The sequence below is a fragment of the Centroberyx affinis genome, unplaced genomic scaffold (assembly GCF_046629955.1).
Source record: "Centroberyx affinis isolate AG114_WGS23_722 - 3 ecotype Tasmania unplaced genomic scaffold, CSIRO-AGI_Caff_v1 ptg001934l_1, whole genome shotgun sequence".
Classification (NCBI taxonomy): domain Eukaryota; kingdom Metazoa; phylum Chordata; class Actinopteri; order Beryciformes; family Berycidae; genus Centroberyx; species Centroberyx affinis.
In genome coordinates, this window is record NW_027280295.1 from 363,351 (window position 1) to 384,487 (window position 21,137).

The window sequence follows — 21,137 nt, forward strand, 5'->3', positions numbered from 1 at the left end:
AACATTAGTGGTTATTTTTAACGTTAAAAATAATTGCTCACCCAAGCGAGCAAGTTCAAGGCCAAACGCAAATCTTTCAGTGATTTGCCATTAATTGAAGAAGACAAGATTGAAATACCAGAAAGAAGATTTTTGTGTTTTGGTGCTTAAACAGTCTTACTGGTTCGTTGCGCGGTGTCCAGCTGCATTTCCTACGCAGATTGAGGATCCTGCGGGCGGGGCAGTGGCGCCCTGCACCCACACTGCTGCCCTCCTGGGAGCCCATCTCCAGGGCTCGGGCTGTTGCCAGGGTAGCAAGGCTCTGGAGGTCAAAAATCAACAACTCCTCTCCTATGAGAAACAAACCAAAAATGTAATTGTAATTGGGTTGACATATGTATAAGCATCCTTATGACTGAGAGATGCTGTGCAAGGGAAGTAAGCTTGTATCCTTAAAAACTGACCAAAAAAAACAAAAAACATGTCTAACTAAGTAAGAAGGAAAGGGCCATTTTTGTGCATGTGAGGGATTGGTGTGCATATTCAGTATCAAATCCTGCATATGCAGCTCAGTATTATATTTCAGCATTATCTATCTTGTGACATAACCTTCCATAGCAAATGAATGGCGAGAGAGGGAAATGGAGGGAAAGTGGGCAGATTAAGCCAGCATGAGGGAGCAGTGGCATATCCTTTCAGAGGTCATGTCAATGTGGACTTAACAGATGCTGCTGTGTCAGTGGCCATCTGGGCCAGGCTTTTCCTATATAGTCCTATCTGCCTGTGGCACTGACTGGATTCTATCTACCATTAATGGACTGGACTTGAGCCTGGATATCAGGGGATGAAGCCTAGTTATGAGGGGCAACATGGAATTTAGTTTACAAAGTCACACTGCCTTAAGTCTTTCAACGAATAAAAAGCAAAAACTGATTCTTCTCACTTGTTTTTAACACAGAGTATTGTTGTGAGTCTAAAATGATGTTTGCCACTCCCCAATCAAACAATATCACATCACGAAGACAACATCACTGACTCTGAAATCAGTTGATGATACCCTTTTTATAGAAGCCTCTTTTGGGAGCAGTTAAATGCATTAGGATGCTGTGGTAAACACAAAACATCCTTTTGCATGAATGAAAAAAAAACACATGGTGCTTTGAAAAACAAGGAAGCTTTTAAAGGCACTTTAAAACAATGGGGTCTAATTAGCCAGGCAATGCTCCAGGGTGCTGAAAACATTGACTGCTTTTGTGATTACACACTAACTTTCAGTAACGCGTTATGTTTGGGGGAGAGGGGAAGCCAATTGCTGTTTTTTCCTTTTTGTTAAAGTGTGTGTATTTGTGAGTGTGAGTGTGTTTGTGTGTTTTCATGTGTGCTTGGTTGTGTGCGTTTGTGCACGCGTGTGGATCAAACGGCGGCAGGATGGAGAGACAGAGAGACAGCTCCCTAAGGAAAGGTGGGAGGCAGTGGGGAGGGAGGGAGGGAAGGAGGGAGGGAGGGAGGTGTAGAGCCTCACTAGCAGTTCAGCCCTGTCCTCCTGCTTCTTCTCCCTCTCCTGAGGCCTCTCCATCGTTAGAACAGCCTTTTAGGAAGTAAAAGTGCCTTTAACACACCAAAGAAGAGAATCGGCAAGCAGGCATGCAGGCAGCTTCTCTGGGGAGGTGTTAGAATACACCAGAGGCTCTTGAGACCAGCAGGAAGAGAGGAGTATCTGGGAGAGAACACTGAGTGACGGAGGCTAGGCCTGAGGGGGGAGTGGGAGTTGGTCTCAGTGGACGGGGAGGGAAAGGAGGGTAAACTAGGAGAGAAAAGTGCATTCTGCTGATATGAGTGTGCTTCTGAGTGCATGTTAATGTGTAACATGAGTAATGTGAGACCCGCGGTTCCCTCACCCTGGCTTTTCCCACAGGTGCGTCTTTGCTGCTGCAGCTCGAGATCGGCCAGCTCGCTCAGCAGCTCCATGCCATGGTGCGGGCTGGGCTGCGACTGGGCGACCGACGGGGCGCTGAAAGGGAACAAGGGGAACGGAGGTACGTCTGTGCAGAAGGCGGCGGCGATCAGCAGCTCCAGGCTCCAGTAGCAGGGCACAGGAGGCTTGTGGGGAACGGCGACGGTTGCCTGGCTAGGGCTGGGAGTGGAAGCTGAAGCGGGGGAAAGGCACACCAAATCCACTGAGGCGTTATCAGGGGTCATCTCCTTCTCATGCTGCTCCCCATCCTTTGCTTCCTCAGGGGCTGTGGGCTCGGGTTCAGGGGCTGCAGGGGAAGCAGGGTCAAGCTCGATGATGGTGGCCAGCTCTGGCTCCTGCTCTCCAGGCGCCTTGACCTCCTGGACATCCTCCACCTGGCTCTCCTCACTCGCCGCCTCCTCCTCCTCTTCTTCCTCTTCCAAGGTGATGACAGCTTCTGGCCTTTCAGACTCCTCTGTGGAAAGGGGGATTGGACAGGAAGCAGCCTCACACACTGGGCTCTCAGCAGGGGGGCAAACCAGCACCTCCTCCTCGCCGGGCCCCTGCTCCTCCACCTTCTCCACAGACACATAGCTGGCTGCTGTTACCGCTGCTGCCTCCACCTCCTCCCTCTGCTCCAGAACTCTCTCCACCACCCTTTCCTCCTCTTCCCGCTCTGCTTCCTCTTGTGGGAGTGGCTCCGGGAGGGGCCTGACCACGGCTTGGCAGTCTAGCTCCTCCCCTAGGCTGGAGAGAGGCTGGGGAGCATGCTCAGCAGGCTCCACCTGGACTGCTTCCAGGTCAGCTGGCTCAGCCAGTCGGACGTCCTGGGGGGAGGGCCCGCTCCTGTAACCAATGGCAATGGCAGGGTAGGTGTACCCAGGAGGCAAGTCTACAGGGAGACAGAAATATAATTAATAGAAACATAAATTCTCAATATTGGCAAAAAGATTCTGAGTAGACCTCTCACAATAGAATATCTCCTTGTGTCCCACTTTTCTAAGTGACTTTTCATCTGAAGAATACAGCAATCACTATTTCTCTTTATGATGCTCTTACATTAAGAGGTGTTGGGCTGTTCAAAAAGCATGACACATCAGCCCCACTCTAAATTTTATTCCCATGCTACCTCTGGGGTCATGAGGGGTGAAAAACAGGGGAAAAGGAAATAAAGTGGCTCTCTGCCTTGATCTCCCAGCAGCAGGAAGGGTAGAGAACCACATGCAAGTGTGTGTGAGTGTGTTATTTGAAGTGGGCCAGGCCCTTTGGTTTATCAGAGCGCCTTGACACAATTCCTCTGGCGTGCGGCGGCCGTTAGCCAGACATTAATGATGATGAAGAGAGTGTGGGGCCTGTGGGGGTGGAGGAGAGGAGGGGGCTGGGAGCGAGGTGTTTCTCTGTCATTACCGAGGTAACAGTACTGGAAAGCCCCAGCTCAGCCGGCAGCCATTTTCTGCAGCTTCGAGCTGTTCAGTCAATCAGGGGCTCGCCAACAGAGCCACCCACACACATTACCACAACACCAGCAGAAAAAAAGCATCATTAACAACAATGGCTCCTCCAATTACCATTGGATAGAGGCTGCTGCTATATTCTAGCTTGTACTGTCCTTCTTTTGTTGCTGTGTCAGACCTATTCGGCATCTCATTTTCAGGCCTTGAAAGGACAGAGCTAAAAATCTGTAACCCAGCAGCATCTTAAATTGATTACAGACAGCATTTCCTTCAACAGGCTATTTCCTGATCTTATCTGTGTTGCTCATAGTTTAGACATTACATGCAATGCATCAAAAACAGCTGAAAGACACATCATTGAGGCATGTGTGTATGCTTGTGCTCACATAGACATGCTTATGCTTACCAGGCTCCAGAGACTCTGGGTAGTCCTGCGGGGGCTGCCCCTCTCCTCTCTTGTCCTGGGACTCGGCCCCCTTGGGTATCTGAGGCGGGGCGGGGCTGATGGCCGGAGAGTGAGGGGCTGCAGCTGCAGGGCTCGGGGCAGGGCAGGGGGTAGAGGGCGTGCTTTTGGGGTGAGGTCGTAGTGAGGGCGACTGGCAGCAGGGGGACAGGTGGGCGGCACAGGCCCCAGGGGGAGAGGTGTTCCTGGTCGGGGGGTTGTAAGAGTAGGGCTTGGCAGGTTTGGATGTCCTGGGTTCAGAAATAAGTTCCTCCAGTTCAACCGAGGGCTCATCTGGCCTCTTCTGCATCTAGGGCAGGGAAATAAAGTCATTTTTAATTTCTACATTTACTAAAGAGCACAACAAACCAAAAAAAGCAAGTGGATTCCTATATTCATGATTTAATAACCAATCCCTTGTAATCTAGTCATTGACACAAAAGGCTTAATCAGTAATTGATATAGGAGTGGACCATGCATTAATTTGGGTGCTGTGGGTCTATTGACTGTGCTGTGTGTGCAACAACAGATGAGGCTGTTTGCCCCACAGCCTATATTCAGCCCACTCCATCCCTGTGGGAAAATCAGCGGATCCCAGAATAATATTGGGGAAGCTAAGAATAGGCCCACACTGTGGCTAAATAGTCGTGTGACAATTTAAGCTGACTCATGACTCACTTACTCTCACTTACTCTGCTAGAGACCTGCTCCCATTTTCTATTTGTGTGTGTCTTTGTGTAAACTGCACATCTGAATAGATAGCCAGATAGCCAGATAGCCAGATAGATAGATAGATAGATAGATAGATAGATAGATAGATAGATAGATAGAGAAACTGCATGTGTGTGTGTGCATTTTCTATCCACGATACAAAGGTGCAGTGCTTGTGTTTGCATATGCCCATGAAAATCAGTCTATGTAAATCAAGCTCTCGTCAAGCTGACATCTTCATCTTTCCTGCATGGTTCCATTGACTTTCTAATCACCTGTGTGTTGTGTGTAGCTCGATGTTGCATGTCCATGCCGTGGGCAGCTCTGTGCTGCTGCTGAGGCTGTGGCTGTGGCTGTGGCTGCTGCGACTGGTGGCTCTGGTGCTGATGTTGATGCTGATGCTGGAGCTGCTGATGCTGCTGGAGAGCGTACAGCTCCTGTTGCCGTAGAAACTGGGAGCGGGAGTACACAGCAGGATGCTGCATGTGGGAGGGTGGGCCCCGGGCGCCGTACACAGGGGGCCACAGCCCTGGCTGCTCCATCACATCTAATGAGAGAAAGGAGGAGGGTCGTGACGGAGGAGGCTACCTTAGAACACAAAGGCACGCACGCACATACACACTTGTGCAACCTTTTCGCATAGGTTTGTGCACATCAACACTGCGCAACACATTGGAATAGAAGATTGCGTTATTCATATCTGTCATTATCTACCTCCCACACACACATTACAAAACAGTGAAACCATTATGGATCATTTAAAAATCATTGTATTCACATTTTGTAGCATAGACATAGACAAATCTCTTCGAAAAGGATTTTTGACTTCTGAGAACAAGGTCTCCCCAGGCAGCAGCAATCCCACGCTCTCCCTGCTCTGAACAGAACTCTGTCTCATAAGAAATGCCTTGAGAATTTGCTGGAATGCTGGAAATAAGTCACGACAATGATGAAATATGTACTGATGATGATGATAATAATGATGATGATGACCGATAGGTTGATTAGTGGTCAGAATCCCTGAGTGGAAACGTATATTTGTCCCACTGGAGTGATCGACATGGCTTCTCTGCCTAAAAGTCCCACCTGCCCCAGCCAAACCACCAGGGGGTCTGTGAGGGGAGCCAGCAGGAAGCCTGGTTCCCATGTCTGTGGGTGGACAACCTCTCTCCTTATGTGGAAGAACCAGTGGAAGTCAATGTGGGTGAGACGCAGCTGAACAGATTGGCTATGACACAGGCTCAGCTTGGGGAGCAGGCCCACACTATGAGTCCCGACCCAATGTGTTTTTCTACTCTATGTTTCACACAGCACTCATTAATGGGCATGTCCAACTTGACCCGCCCTTCCACCCCCTCTCTCCAAGACACACCAAGAACCCTTGTTCAGAGACATTAACTCAGCTAGGCTAATGTTTCCTGCGGGAGGGGTTTTGTGGATGCACTTCCCCTCTCGGCTGGAACTCCTGCGGAGCACAGAAGGAAACGTACCACAGAGGATGGAGAGCTAATTAAATTTCACAGCCTGCTCACTGAATATGGGTCTGCAATGACTTTTGAGAAGTGATCTCTCCCTCACTCTCTCGCTCTTCCTCTTCCTCTGGTGTGGTGGTGATGGTGTGTGTGTGTGTGCATATGGCTTTGGATGAGCACCCTGACCCATTGAGAGTTCCATTCCTGCGGGGCGGAGCAGGTGGTGTGCAGGATTGTCTGTCTGTGTGTGTGTGTGTGTGTGTGTGTGTGTGAGTGTGTGTGAGTGTGTGTGTGTGTGTGTGTGTGTGTGTGTGTGTGTGGTTGTGTGCATGTGTACAGCAAAGGGAGAGAACGAGCTCATCAAAGGGAAGCTCATCAGCTGGTACCACCATGATCACCAACAGAGTTATTTTAATGTTGGCTCCACAATGTCTGAACACTGAAATCACAGCATTAATAACTAGCAGTAGGAGGTGAATCAGTCGAATATGAATTTTGTGAATCCGCATGTATGGATTTATGTGTGGCAGAATATGAATGCATGTCATTTAAGGAATGAACAAGACACACATACACACAAATGCACAAACTTTAGCCCTATTTCTTGGGGTTTGTGTTGTCTACAGAAATAAATTCCAATTTCACTTGAGGAATAAAGGAGGTTTTGGCATACCCAGGTGATGGGTAGCAGGATGGGCCGGGGGCTCCGTGGGCAGGACCACCAGCTGGGCGGAGGGGTCCTGGGGCAGGGGCAGGACTGGCTGTAGAGGGCCTGGCATGGCTGCAGAGAAACCTGGGGGCAGGTTCTGGTGCAGGGCCGTATGACCAATCCCTGCAATACAGAAGTGAGCTCAGTTTAAATTACGTACCTGTCATATTCAACGTAAAACTGTTACACTGTAATAGTAATAATAATATTAACAATAAATAGTAGGCTATAATGTATTTTTATAGCGCTTATCTAAAAACAGTTTACAAAGTGCAGCTAGAAGACACGAATTAAAAATGATAGGAACAAATAAAAACAATAAGAGACAGTTTAAGATAAATCATTACATAGAAGCAAGTCTGAACAAATTAGTCTTATGTCAATATAGGGGTCAAACCTTGCTGAGCTTTAAAATTAATCAGTGAAGAAATGAAATAAATTCTAAAACTGACTGGCAACTAGCGAAAAGATGCTAAAATTGGGGTGATGTGATCTCTGTAAAATCCTGGCTGCTGAATTTTGTACAAGCTCGAAGATGAGAGATTGAGTTTTGACTGCAGCAGGCATTAAGGGAGTTACAACAGTCTGAAGTGAGATTATATAAAAGCACGACTGACCTTCTCCAAGTCGGCTGAGGATAAAAACACCTTGATTTTTGATATATGCCTCAGCTGAAAGAAACAGGACTGTACTACCTTCTGTTGCATACTGTAACATACTACTGTCACTAAATTAAATGGAGTTACACAGCTGTGATGCAATAGCAAAATTTCAGCTTCCTAATTTCCAAAAGTATTCATATTCCCTCACCATAGGAGTGTCCTGTCATCCAGAGGGAGGGGCTTCCAGTTCTTGGCATCCAGTGATGGTGAGCAGAATGTGCAGAGGGATCTCCTAATTGGCCAGATTGAAGGGAAGTCCCGCCTGGGACCATGAGATGAGAGGTGAGGTCACCGTGACAACTGTTGGAGGGGTGGATCCTTGCAAACTCCACTCGTTCCTTATTATCCCTAGTGTGGGGAAAATAAGACAAAGATAAGGACATTTGAATGATGACAAATAAAGACTGATAACTATACAGATTATGGATTCGGATACAGAGTAGCTTTGCAGTCACTCACCTGATGTATGCCTCTCTGTCTCTGTCCAAGCAAGTCAGACCTATCTGTTCTCCACTCATCCTCTTCCTCTCCTCCTCAGTGGCAGGATCTGAGGGATACATGGAGCGGGGTGGTCCTGGGAGACAAACATTAGCTTAACCATTAGCTTTCTGTTCCCCGGTGAGCGCATATTCCCCAGTCTCTCACCATCTCTCTAAACACTACCTAACCCGGCTCACAAGAGACCCTCCTGGAACACTGACAGTGCTTAGTGCTGCCTTCTTTCTAGCTATGTTTTTTATACCTTTCTAAAACCCAGTCTAGACCATACTCTCATATACGTTTCTCTTCTTTTCCCCGATTGTTTTTTTCATTTCCCTCGTCATACCTCTATTTTACATATTTTTGTCCCCCAAGATGAAATTGGGGGAAGGACTAAGGATTCTTTCATTCGTCTGTCCATCTCTGTCCCGTGTGATTTCTCAGATACTGCTAATCAGATTGTGAAGAAACTTAGAGGAAAGATGCGCTCCAGCATTTTTAAAATTACACCAATTGGCAGTCGCTGGGTGAGGCAATCACAGGTCAAAACGAGGTGACATATTTGTTACTGATTGGTCGTGAGGGGGACTGCATCATTCATAGGAGATGAAGTGATTATTGCCTTGTTTAAAATATTGCCTAGCTTTGATTTGTATTATTTGTGGTAGGGTCTGTTTAATAGAAAGGAGACTTACTGATATTGTCATTAGCCAACACCAAATACAGAAACAACAAGCACTTTGAGCCAAGCTCAGCAATATTGATAAGGTAATGTGAGGTGTGGAGCAAATTGCTCTGTTTGCAAGTATTAATTCAAAATGAAACTATGCTTTTCCGTTTACTCAAATATTGCCTTTCTGGGAACAGTTATTGGTTATTGCCTGAAAGGAGCAAGAAAGCTAAATAATATGGACACCGCTCTCTTCACATTGAATTGTTATGGCTTGGGGTTAATGTGTCAATGGGTTACTTCAGAGCAATTCATAGTGAGCAGTAAAAGCCAATGAGAATTACATAGATAACAAGATATTCAATGTACTGAACAAAAATCTATGTTGGCCTGAAGTAATGGAAAAATGATAGAAATTAGCAAAAAAAACTGTATATTCACCAGTATTTTACTTTTTCTCAAATCATGCTTTTTCAACTTTAGGCTTTGCTTGTCTCAGGTTTATTTTTTCACAGCCAGGTCATCCACAGGTCATAGATAAACAAGCTGCTCTCACTTCCCTGCACCTCTGTTTATTGAAGCAGTGACCCGGAGCGCTTACCTTTCACAGAGGGGTGCACCCTGCCCTGCCGGCTGCTGGGGTGACTGTCTGCTGAACGACAAGGAGGCTCCCTTTGTCTGGCAACAGCCACTGCAATTCCCACTGGCGGCTGTCGCACCTCGCTTTCTCCATGACCTGCCTCCCCCATATCCCGGCTCCGCCCACTGCAATCAGGGCGCTCACTGTCATTGGATGGGCCCTTCCTGGTAGGTAGAGTCTGTTTGCTGCCCTGCAGGGCACAGCTTCCCCCAGCAGGGCCTGATTTGAGGCTGCCCAGCCCCCCAAAGGGGCTCTTCTGGGAGAGGAGCAGGGGCTGCTGTTGGTTGCTGTACTTCAGCAGGCTTTTCATGGCACTGCTCTCCCCCTGTGTTGGGCCCTGGGGCTCAGGTTGCTGCTGCTGCTGCTGCTGCTGCTGCTGCTGCTGCTGCTGCTGCTGCTGCTGCTGTTGCTGCTGCTGCTGCTGCTGCTGCTGCTGCTGCTGTTGTTGCTGGCTGAGAGGAGGTGCAGAGGGAGGCTGGGGAGGAGGCAGGCCCATGCCTGGCTGCTGTTGCTGCTGCTGGGGGTGCTGCCGGCTAGTGCTCCCTAACTCCATGTAGGACTTCCTCTGCTCCTCCTCAGGCTGTGGCATGTGGTGGGGAGGCCTCATGGCCCAGGGTGGCACTGAGGGCTGCTGGTGGTGGTGCTGCCCACTGTTGCTGCTGTACCCATAAGGAGACATGTCCATCTTCCTCTTCAGCTCCTGACTGTTCCCCTGGTTCAGCTCAGCTGGAGAAGGGGCATCTGGGCCAGGCCGGCCATGCTGCTGGTGGCGGATCCTGGCTACCTTTTGACCATCTCTCTGTAAGGAGCAGCTACCCCCCGCCCCAGGGCCAGGGCCTGCTCCAGCTCCACCATGTTGAGCCATACCTTTACCCCCAAGAGGGGAGGAGTTGGGTGGGGGCCCTGGATGTGAACAGTCTCTGTAGGGAGAAGTGTTGACAGAGTGGGGGACAGAGTGTCCAGCCTTGGGCCCCTGGGGTAGCGAGGCCCTGAACACATCTGTGTCCACACCGCTGTTGATGCACTCGGCACTGCGGGAACGCACGACCTGGTGCTGCTGTTGGGGATGTGGAGGCTGTTGTTGTTGGGGAGGTGGGGGAAGCTGTGAGGGCTGGAGGTGGTGGTGGTGCGACTGCATCCAATCTGGAGCTTTCTCTGCCTTTCTGTACGGGTGCTGCTGTTGCTGGGGTTGTTGTTGTTGTTGTTGCTGTTGTTGCTGTTGTTGTTGTTGTTGTTTTCTGTGCCAATTACTATGGTGCCCACCACCTCCATTCTTTTCCATGACCTTGTCCTTGGCATTGCCCCCTCCACCTCCACCACCCACCCCCTGACAGTCAGGGTTGCCAAGCTGGAAGGGCCCACTGGACTTGTCCCCCAGGTGTCCCACAGATGGCACAAATGTAGGCCCTGTGACTTTAGGCTCGCGCCCCGCATTGGCTGGCCCCCTCTCATGCGAGGAGGGGTTGGCTAGAGGAGCGGGAGGGGGCGGGCAGAAGAAGTCCGGGTGGTGATGTGCGTGGTGGGAGTGATGTGGGTGGTGTGGATGGCTGGGGTGGAGCTGGAGGCAGTGGAAGCCCCCTGGATGAGGGTGGGTGTGGGGGTGAGCGTGAGGGTGGGGATGGGGGTGGGCCCCTCCAGCAGCAGAGCCCATGTGCAAGGGTGGGGGTACAGAGTAGGACAGGGAGTGGTGGAGCGGCGCCTGACCCCTTTCCAGACAGTCTGAGGGCTGTTCGCTGATCCTCATCTCCCCACTCACCCCCTCTTTGGTGCAGCGACTGCTGCCGCTGGACCCCATATGTCTGGCCTGGCTGCTCCCCCCACCCCCCATAGCCCCACGGGCGGTGCCCTCCCCACAGCTGGACATGGAGGCCTTCGCCCCTGCTCCAGTTCCTGCGTCTCCATTTTGCATCTTGCCATTGTGCAGACAGGCGCTGAGGGGCTTGCCCATGGTCTGGGGGTGCTCCTTGCTGTACTCCATGGTGAGGGACGTCTTGTGCCTCTCCAGCGCCCTACTGTTGACCTCCTCTAAGGGCAGCGGGTGCTGTGGGTAGTGAGGGTGTTGCTGATGGGGGTGGGAATGGTGGTGGTGCGTGGGCTGGGGTGGCTGGTGGCTGTGGTGCTGCTGCTGCTGCCTTTCCTTGGCCTCCTGTTTGCTGCTGGACCTCTCCTTGTCCTTGGTGGGTACCACTCCCCTCTCCACAGACCCCTCCTTCAGACCCTTATGTAGACCTGACCCTCCCCCCAGGTCTCTGTCTCTGCTGCAGGACCCCTGAGTGTGTCCTGGACCTGCCCTGGACATCGGTGGCAGACTGTGATTGGCTGAGATGAGAGGAGGCTGGGACGGGAGGCTTCGAAGATAGAAGTTCTCTGTGAGATGAAGGAAGACAGGCCAATAAAGACGAATGCATTAGTCAAGAAAGGAAAAGGCAATGACAGAATTAGATTATTTAGCTCTCATGATAGTATCCCTATAGGCATCCTCATATCAAATATTCCAAATCAAATTACTGCATACTTGGTTGTATAAATTGGATTTAAATGTCTTATTTCTGTCTGATTAAATTTTAATCATCTTGTGCCTCACCTTTTTGAGTGTCATAGAAACGGTGCTGCCCGTAGAGAACTCCGCTGTTGGCATGGTGATCCAAGTGGCTCATGGGAAGGAAGGTGTGGGCCAGACTCCCTGAGAATCGAGGATACCCTGGAGCTGCTGAGATAGGATGGATAGACAGATAGATAGTAGAGAGAGAGACAGAGAGAGAGAGAGAGAGAGACAGAGAAATATAATTGATAAGTCAGGAGAGTAACCAGCGAGTTGCATTTATCCAGACCAACCCGATATAATCCTTCAGGTCCAATGCAGCTGGTGGTGTTCGTACGCAAATAACTACTGGCTCTGCTTGTCATGTTTGCCGTTCCTGCTTGGGTTTAGAATGCAAACAATAGAAGACAAGCTCAGTCTTGGGAATCGCTGTAATGTATGAAATGTGTCCTCCAAACATATGGCTCTTTCTTTATCTGTCCGTGTCTCTCCCTCTGTCAGCGCTGGCTGTAGCGCTCCTCTCCATCTGAATGGAGTGATAAGGCAGGATTTGAGGCTCGTGTTTACATTGACTGGAGAGCTGGGCTGGTGCCCTTCGCTGACCTACACCGGGGGTGAAAGGTCGATTGGATGTGGGGCCTTTAAGCCAGCGCACCTGGGCCTATTACAACAAGCCCATCTGGAGGACATTTACACCACAACCAAACGCACAACTCATTCTGCAGTGGGACATTTGAAAAACACAAAGGACTTTGAAGGTGGAGGAGAGAGAAAACATGGATAGAGATGAAAGACCAGCACAGCATTTGGACAAAGAAAACAGCATTGCTATGACAACACACTTTTACACAGCAATTTGGTAACCATAAAATGTATATAAAGCAGTGTGAATTTAATTATCTATAACTAATTTATTCCACACCGTCAGAAGAGATGGTAATAATAAAGTAAGCTGGAAAAATAGGGAATTCTGGGTGTATTATGAAATTCTTTACTGAAGGTACAGTATATCACTGTACGGAAAATGCTCTACTGAGCATATTATGTAATGCTATACTGAAACAAAACATTATGGTTAAACCTGGGCCCTCCCCATCTCCTCCCTGCCACCCACAGGCTCCAGAAATAAACAAGGAAAAGATAATGATACCCTATACACATCATTACCACGAGTGCACCAATGGCAGCGTATAGAGGAGAAAGAAGGAAGGAAGGACAGAAAGAGTGGCAGGGAGAGAAAGAGAGAAAACAGATAGAGATGTAAAGGTATTTTGTGTGTTGGTGCATTGTCATTCATCCGTGTGATTGGGATAAAGAGAGACGGAGAGTGTAACTGACCACCAGCATCACATACACACATCTCTGTGGCCTCTAAGTCATCTTGAGAAGCCCAGGTGGTTCACTTCTCTCCATGCCTGCCTGCATGCACCTGTCTCACCCTGCAGCCTCACATTCAAACACAGACCCACAGACAGATGAAGGAGGGCGGAGGGAGGAAAGGAGTGCGCGAGAGAGGAAAACATGGCTCTACAAGCTAAATGAAAGACAGACGTATTTGTGTTGGCAAGTGTGCGGCCTGATCCCAGAAAGTGCAGATGCAGTTCATTTGGCCCGGTGTGCGCAGTGCCGTGGGTTTTTTACAGCAGCTCCGAGTGTTGAATGTCTCACTTTCTGCCGGTGGAACAATGGGGCCTGTGCTGTGTGTCGGCTCTGGGGAGGGAGGAGTGTTGTGGTGGGCTTAATGACCTCGTCTCAGAGAGGCCTCCGCATCCTCCCATCTTAATTAATGAAATGCACAGAGAGGGCAAACAGCCCTCCAATAACACAGGAGGTGCTGCTTTCTGAGGAGGGCAAGGGGGTGATAATTACATACCCTCACTTTCTCTCTCTCTCTCTTTCCTCTTTCACCTATTTTCTACCTCTCTCTTTTCACTCTCTCTCCCCTTTTGTCTCTGTCACTGTCTTGGCTGTCATGATTAATAAGCACGCACATTTATGCCAATTCATCTACAGAGGGAGGGGGGGAATCCTTTGTTTAAACAAGACATTTTTCTCTGATTTTGGGAGGGAGGAAAGGAGAGAGCTGTTTGGCAGTCTTTATCCTAGCTGGGAGAGGGGCTTTTTTTCTGCGGCAGCATGTTGTTTGTGAGCGTGACGATTGACGGCGTAATCCCCTTTCACAGCGTGGTCTGGCTGTGCCCGATAATGCCAGCCCGCTCGGTTTCAGCATGCCCTCCATTGGGGCGGCAAGAGGGGGACCGCTGGGCACGGCAGAGCCCATTCAGCCATTAATCTGGCCAGGACAAGGGAAGCTGCTGCTTCTGCTGCTGCTGCTGCTGCAGGCGACGTGAGCAGGGTCTTAGTGCAGTCTGCTGACGCCACAGCAGCCCCTCTCTCCCTCTCTCTCTCTCTCTGTCTTTCTCTCTCTCCACACACACACTCACACACACAAACAGCTCAGCACCGGCAAGTGAATGACGGAAGGGAGTTCACAGCGCATGCCCTCCTTTCCACAGGCGGAGCAGGGGCGAGAGGCAGAACAAACAGAGCTGCATCCCAGGGAGGGATTTCCAGAAGTTCTGAAGGCATTTCTCACAGTGTGGTGGGTTGAGAGAAGCAGGCCGACAGGGAGGACAAAGAAGGGGGTTGGATATAGAACAGCACCTACAGGCAGAGGAGAATTAAGGCTGCTGAATTAGAGGCAGGCGACCGAGTGTGTCGCTTCCTCGCCGGCACGGAACCGTCCTCTCTCCCTCTCTCTCTCTCCATCCCTATCTGCTCCCGTTACACCTGCTCTGCAGACAGTAGCCCATACAATTACTGAAGGGGGCCTTACTTTCTTCACTTTTACTGAAAGGCAAAATAACATAAATGCCTAATTGTATATTGCCTCTGGGGAAATGGCTGTGAGATTTCAGAGCGAGCGCGCGCGCGCGAGAGAGAGAGAGAGAGAGAGAGAGAGAGAGAGAGGGATGGAGAGAGAGCATGTCAGAGGACGACCAAGAGGAGAGGAGGAGCAGGCTGAGCTGCCTGTCAGGTCCGCTAATTGAGAAAAAGTGACAGAACCATCAAGACACAGAAAGGGAGGAGAAGAGGAGAGGAGACAAGAGATGTTTGGCGGAGGAGGGGCAGTGCAGTGGTGGATCGCTTCAGGTTTGACTAATTGAAAGGAAGGGATGCAGGCTGGCACAAAAGAGAGAGAGAGAGAGAGAGAGAGAGAGAGAATGAAAGCGACGGGTATGAGAGAGAGGATAGGTGGGGGATGCAGCTTAAATCCCACAAAAGGAAAAGCGAGCAACTGCACACAGAAGGAAAGATGGACTACTGAAGATAGGCTTGGAAAAGCGTATCAAACAGAAGTGGATTAGAAAGGTGTGTGCTGGCATTTGTGTGTGTGTGCAGGCAAAGTGTGTGTATGTGTGTGGACAGAGATATGAGGCTGTCATTGTTTTTGGCATAACGCAAGAAGTCATTTGGACTGTGGCCAGCTGGCCCTAGGCCTATGAGGAGCTCCCATTTTTTTTTTTTTTGTCTATTTTCTCTTTTTTATTTTTTCCACTCAGTGCATTCAATGGGGTTCATTCCAGCAGCTCTAAACATGAAAAAAAGTCTTTCAAAAGCTCAATGGGCATAATCCATTTTACCAGGTGTTATGAAAAAGCATTGCAATTTATTGAAACAGTCAGTACACCACCACCTCTCCCTGTTTTTTCCCTTTCTCTCTTCTCTTGCACCCACACCCAAACAACACCACCACATCTCTCTCTCTCTCTCTCTCTCTCTCTCTGTGTGACAATGAACAGCCCACTTCTCCCCTCGGCAAATGAACAACAGACAATCCCACGTGTGGCACACACGGTAACCATTACTGTACTCGCAATAAATCCAAACACAGCTGCCCGGCAGAGCACATACGTGGTTTGCCTTGTGAGAATCCAAAACAAAAACCTCTTCTTCTAATCCGTGATACCCTCTGGCACCATCGCCACCACTAATGATTTAGTTCTGGAGACAGTCTCTCTCAGCATTTGGTTAGACAGTATCCTCTCCTCCTCCCAACACATACAAAATCTTCAGGCAAAAGCCAAAGCAAGACTTGACTTTCTGTACTGTAACTGTTCCTCCTTCACTCTCTCTGCCAAGCTTACCTTTTATCCAAAATAACATATTACCAATGTCAGATTATGGTGATGTTATTTCTAGTTTTGCAGGCAAGGTTGCTCTTGAACGGCTTGATGTACCATTCAGCTATTGGTTTGTCCCCCATGTTCCCTATTGAACACACCACTGTGATCTGTGTGCATCAGTTAACTGGCCCTCTCTATATACTCGCTCAAAATCCACTGGCTCACACTTATTTACAACTCTGACATATATGTCACAAGTCTCATCAGCTTCCCATAACACTAGGATCCAGATTTAGTAAAACCTTTAGTGGGTACAAAAACCTTTACAACATCAGCACTAAGACTTGTGATGGGTGCAAGCCAATTTGCTTGACCAATCAGGGATTGTGTCATTGTGTCATGGATCCATGAGAAGCTTTAGTAAATCAGGGCGTAGGTCTGCTCGTCACGTCCAGCTAAATGTCCTCAGAGTTCCCTTGGCCGCTCCTCATTCCAGTTCACTGCTCCCAGTGACTGGAACGAGTTGGACTCACAGGCACACATACAACTTTTTCTCAGCAAAACGACTACACTGACAGTACAGTCAGGACATGTATGTTTTTGGCACGTTTTAATTGTGATTGATTGATTTTAGTGGCATTTAGTTGCATTACTGTTTTTATTGTGTTTTCTGTTGCCTTCTGCAAAGACACTGTTATTAGTTATTATTATTATTATTATTAACATTATTATTATTATTATTACTGTTATTATTATTATTATTATTACTATTACTTTATTGTGTACTTCTTCTTTTTTCCTCCCCTTTTGCACAATTCCCCTTTGCCTCTTTCCAGGCTGTCATTGTAAAGAAAAAAAGTATTTGTTCATAATTGACTTGCCTGGTTAAATAAAGGTTGAATTAAAAAAATAAATAAATAAATACATTCTCTGCTGAACGCCCTTGTGATTCAGCCTGCTCCATTTGTGATGAGGTGCTACTCTCAGTCTCGCATACACACTCACTGTCAACTCGGAAGGTGTTTATCCACATCAAGCGACTGTGGTTAGCAAGTGACTAATGAGAGCATTGTTATGTATCGCCCAATACATGGTAGGTTTCATCCCTTTATTCTCTGGGAAATGTGTCAGAAGAACGAGAAGACAAAGAGATTCGGCACCAAGACAGGTCTATGCAGGAGACATGAGGATCATACGAAAATCTTTGAATACAAATTTGAGCTGGTACGCTTAGGTTCACATGCAAGCAGACATACAAAATACACACTCGCAAAAAATCCATGGAATATCTTTAAGGTTACAAGTGACACACTGTAAACCTACTACACACACACACACACACACACACACCAGTGCCTACTCTGCTGCTGGTGGGGTTCTGCCGACACCCGGAGAGAGGAGGCGAGAGCCTGGGTAATTGTGCCGCTCATTTTGATGACTTGCTTTTTATGCAAAACAGGAAAAAGACAATATGCAATTATCTTGAGGAGGGAACAGCTGAATGTGGTTGATGAACAGTCTGGATTCAATCATGCTCTTAGTGCGTTATATGCAATTAAACTGCAATAGAGATAATGGCCTCCATTGCCAACTGAGTAATAATCCCAGTCATAATCACCTCCATTACTTTTATTAGGCTTGGCATTATCATCATCACTCTTATTAATATTATTCTACTTTTCCACAAGAAGAAAACCTTTGACAATGAAACCCTCACTACAAGGTAAAAGAAACATTGATTCTTACAAGATGTGTTTTGTGGGAAAATCTATCTAATTGAAGATTCACTGATGCTAGAGCTAATATCTCATTCAAGCCCGTTCTTCTTGACTCTCCGTGTTTATTTGAACAAGTCTAGGGAGTTTCACCTATTCTCTCCACTGACTCAGTCCCTGGTGGTCAGGACATGTGAGGGAGGAGGGGGAGAGGGCTCCCATGGCTGAACACACACTCAACAACAGACAGCATCCCAGCTGCACTGCACCCAATCAGCCCCAGCCACACATCACGCAACTGGAGCGCCGCTGATCAGTGACCACAAATAACAAACACACACTCCCCACTGGCGTCCCCCCATGAACTAACAGCTGGGCTATTCTTATTAAAAAAAAAAAACAAGAAGGCTGAAGTAACAAGAGCCTGTTAACTTCAAAGGTTGTGGTGACTTGATGGCATTAGGCGGTCATCACATCATGTAATTAGCAACAGATTATGAAAATGCAAATGTAAAAGAAGCAGAAATGAGGTCACAGGAAAGCAAACCATGTGTTAAGTATGGCCATGTGGGTATCAGAGGTGGCGGTGGATAGGTTTTACATGTATCTGCAATCCTTAGCATTTGAATTCCCAAAATACCCAGGCAGATTAATCTCTCTACTTTATCCTTGTCTGACTTCCAAGCTGTGTCATAGCAGAAATACGAGGTGCTGCCCTGTATGTGTGAGTGTGTGTATGGATGCGTGTTTCACGACTGCATGTGTGTGCAGCCGGGGTTTTGTAACACTAAGTGCTGGGTGGGTGGGAACCACCCCATTAAAGCCATACTGGAGACACCAGCTGAAAGCTCTGCAATCACTGCAACTTTTTACTGGCCCGCATTCGCGCGGGCTGCTTCCGAGAGCCTGAGTGACATTCTTGCTGACGTGAATTGAATACCGCAAGATTCCTTGGCTGAACTTTTGACCCTGCGTCCCCATCCAAAAACCATGGCACGGCGCTCCATCCCAAACACACTGGGCCCGCGCCTATTTCTGTGCACAAATAAAAGGGTCTTGCTAGACGATTACAAGCCGTCCTTTAGTGGAAACCTAACACGGGCCAAAAATACACAATGTCAGAGTAACAATACACCCTGCTAAGCTCCGTCACCAATACTGCCCCAATCCAAGACATGAATATCTCCATATTCAGATGGTGCGGTCAGATGAGGGGGTGAGGTTGTGGGCGGGTGTGTGTGTGTGTGTGTGTGTATGTTTTTTTTTGCGTGACTTGAGGTACCTTCATGCGAGTGGGGGAACCAGATCTGCGAGGCGCTGGAGTGGGGTCCGCCGCGGAAGGAGGGTGAGGAGGGCGAGGAGGGCGGCCGGGAGGGGTGAGACGGGTGGGAGGGGGGAGAACCCAGACTGCTGGCCAGAAAGGTTCCCATGAAGGAGGCGGAAGAGTTACCCATCAATCCACTGCCTGCGATCACACAGAGAGAAAGAGAAGAGAGAGAAAACATGGTTAGATTTAGAGGATCGTGCGTACGGGAGCCTCTTCTGTTCCCAGCCTCACAGTTCAGAGTGAGTAACACCGACCATGTGTGTCTATATGCTATAACAGAGTGGGGACCAGAAACTGTATCAGACCTAGATGTAGATGTAAAAGGATAGAACCCATTGGCCTTGAGGTGGAATCTTTAAGCCAGGCAGATTTGATCACTGCCCTGGGGAGAACGTGTGTGTGTGTGTGAGAGAGAGAGAGAGAGAGAGAGAGAGAGAGAGAGAGAGAGAGAGAGAGAGAGAGAGTGAGAGTCTCCTCCTCCCCCTCACAGCAGCCCGTAGACAGCTGAGAGTCCTCCCCCTTCGCTCTCTCTCTCTCTCTCCTCACACCACCTCTCCCCATGGGCAGACAGAGGTCTCATCTCACAGCTGAGTACACACTTTCTCAGGCTCTCTCCCTCTCGCTCTCACACACTCTTGCTCCTATTCCCCGATGTCCCTTTCTCAATTTCTCTCCCTCCCTCCATTATCTTATGCTCTCCATCTCTCACTTTCATGCCCTCAATCTCTCTTATTGCTCTGCTCCATTTCACCCTCTCTCTTTTTCCTCTCCCTCTCGTTCTTCCTTTCTCTCTGCCTGACTCTCAAAGTCCCTCTGACAATCCCATACTGTTCCTCTCTCCTTTGGTTCCATCTTGGCGTTTTACTCCTTTTTTCTCTCCACTCCCTTCAACACCCCCCCCCCACTGCTTTGTCACAATGGCCCTCTCCTCTCCTCTCCTCTCCTCTCCTCTCCTCTCTCCTCTCTCCTCTCCTCTCCTCTCCCACGAGCAGAAATACACTAAGTGCATGCCTCTTCCTAACCCTCATTGTCTCTCTCTTCTCTCTCTCTCTCTCTCTCTCTCTCTCTCTCTCTCTCTCTCTCTCTCTCTCTCGTACCTCTTTCCCTATGTCCCTCTCTTTCAGACACATAGCGTTGCTTTGCTTTGTTCTTTACCATAATGATGGCACCAGCAGGGCAATCTGTCCCTGGCTGGCTGAACTGTGTGTTTAACAAGACTATGATGAGTAATTGACCATTCGCAGCAACGCCTGTGTGACTGGGGGCTGATTGTCTATTATGCATTGCTGGGCAAGCCAGAGAAAACACACTGATTAACCACTGCTTAAATTGCATTCCCATTACGCGCCCGCCGGTGCACTTGAGCGAGGGGCCCGGGCGCCCGGCTCTTTGCACATTCATTTCCCCCAAGTCACACTGCCGTGAAGTCTCATGCATATGTATGAAGATGCCTGAATGAGAGCACACACGCACACGCTCGCACAAACACACACGCGATGGTGGATCATGTATTGTGTGCAGAGAGCTGGCTGCAACCACGTACGGGAAAGACATGGTAAAAATCCATTATCAGCCCCTCTTGACGGATCGTTGTTTGATTTGATTTTCTTTAAACATGAATCAATCCAAACATGAATCGATCCTTTCCTGGGAGTGTGAGAACAATTGCATGGAAGTCTTAATCAGCCAGGCAGCGAGTGAGCTCATCCTCTAGGCAGACAGCAGGGATAAACCCATCAGTCTGCTGCTGGCTCTGAATAGCCCATGGCTCATGGACCACAGCACAGGAGCATGCAGGGGCGCGCGCACACACACACACGCACACACACACACACACACACACACACACACACACACATAAACATAAAAATAGACACATGCACACGTGCACACCCCCTTACACTTTGTACCACAGCCCCAGACAGGTGGAAATCCCCCACAATCCCTCAGCTTATTTTATAGCGCTCAGCCTGCGGACACAACCTTACAAACCTCTACCTCCACAACCACTTAAAACCCAACCTGTGTGTATGTGTATGTGTGTCCACACTTGTACCTGTACCACTGACTTGTGGACAAGGCAAAGCTATAACAGACACCATACTGTTTAACTAGCCCAGTTACCGCTGCAACACAAAATGGCCTCCAATGATTGACCACAGGAGGAAACATGACAAGGTAAGGGCAGGCTGTTCTGGTTCAGTACTATGCTGGAGGACAAAATATAGAATATGTGGAAAGAAATATTGGAGA

At 48.7% G+C, this 21,137-nt stretch overlaps 1 protein-coding gene across 1 annotated transcript in view; it reads right to left on the reverse strand.

Moving 5' to 3' along the window:
- The window catches only part of LOC139653634 (BAH and coiled-coil domain-containing protein 1), a 35,949-nt gene extending 16,213 nt beyond the window's left edge, over positions 1-19,736 (reverse strand). The window contains exons 1-12 of the mRNA XM_071530533.1: positions 19,685-19,736; positions 18,840-19,022; positions 11,758-11,883; positions 9,595-11,540; positions 9,135-9,519; positions 7,843-7,957; positions 7,532-7,731; positions 6,686-6,862; positions 4,816-5,087; positions 3,794-4,139; positions 1,878-2,825; positions 161-330 (exon numbers count right to left, since the gene is read on the reverse strand). Of these exons, the coding sequence (XP_071386634.1) occupies positions 161-330; positions 1,878-2,825; positions 3,794-4,139; positions 4,816-5,087; positions 6,686-6,862; positions 7,532-7,731; positions 7,843-7,957; positions 9,135-9,519; positions 9,595-11,540; positions 11,758-11,883; positions 18,840-19,022; positions 19,685-19,736 (4,920 nt within the window). The remainder of the gene's footprint in view (positions 1-160; positions 331-1,877; positions 2,826-3,793; positions 4,140-4,815; positions 5,088-6,685; positions 6,863-7,531; positions 7,732-7,842; positions 7,958-9,134; positions 9,520-9,594; positions 11,541-11,757; positions 11,884-18,839; positions 19,023-19,684) is intronic.
- Positions 19,737-21,137: the final 1,401 nt, after the last annotated feature.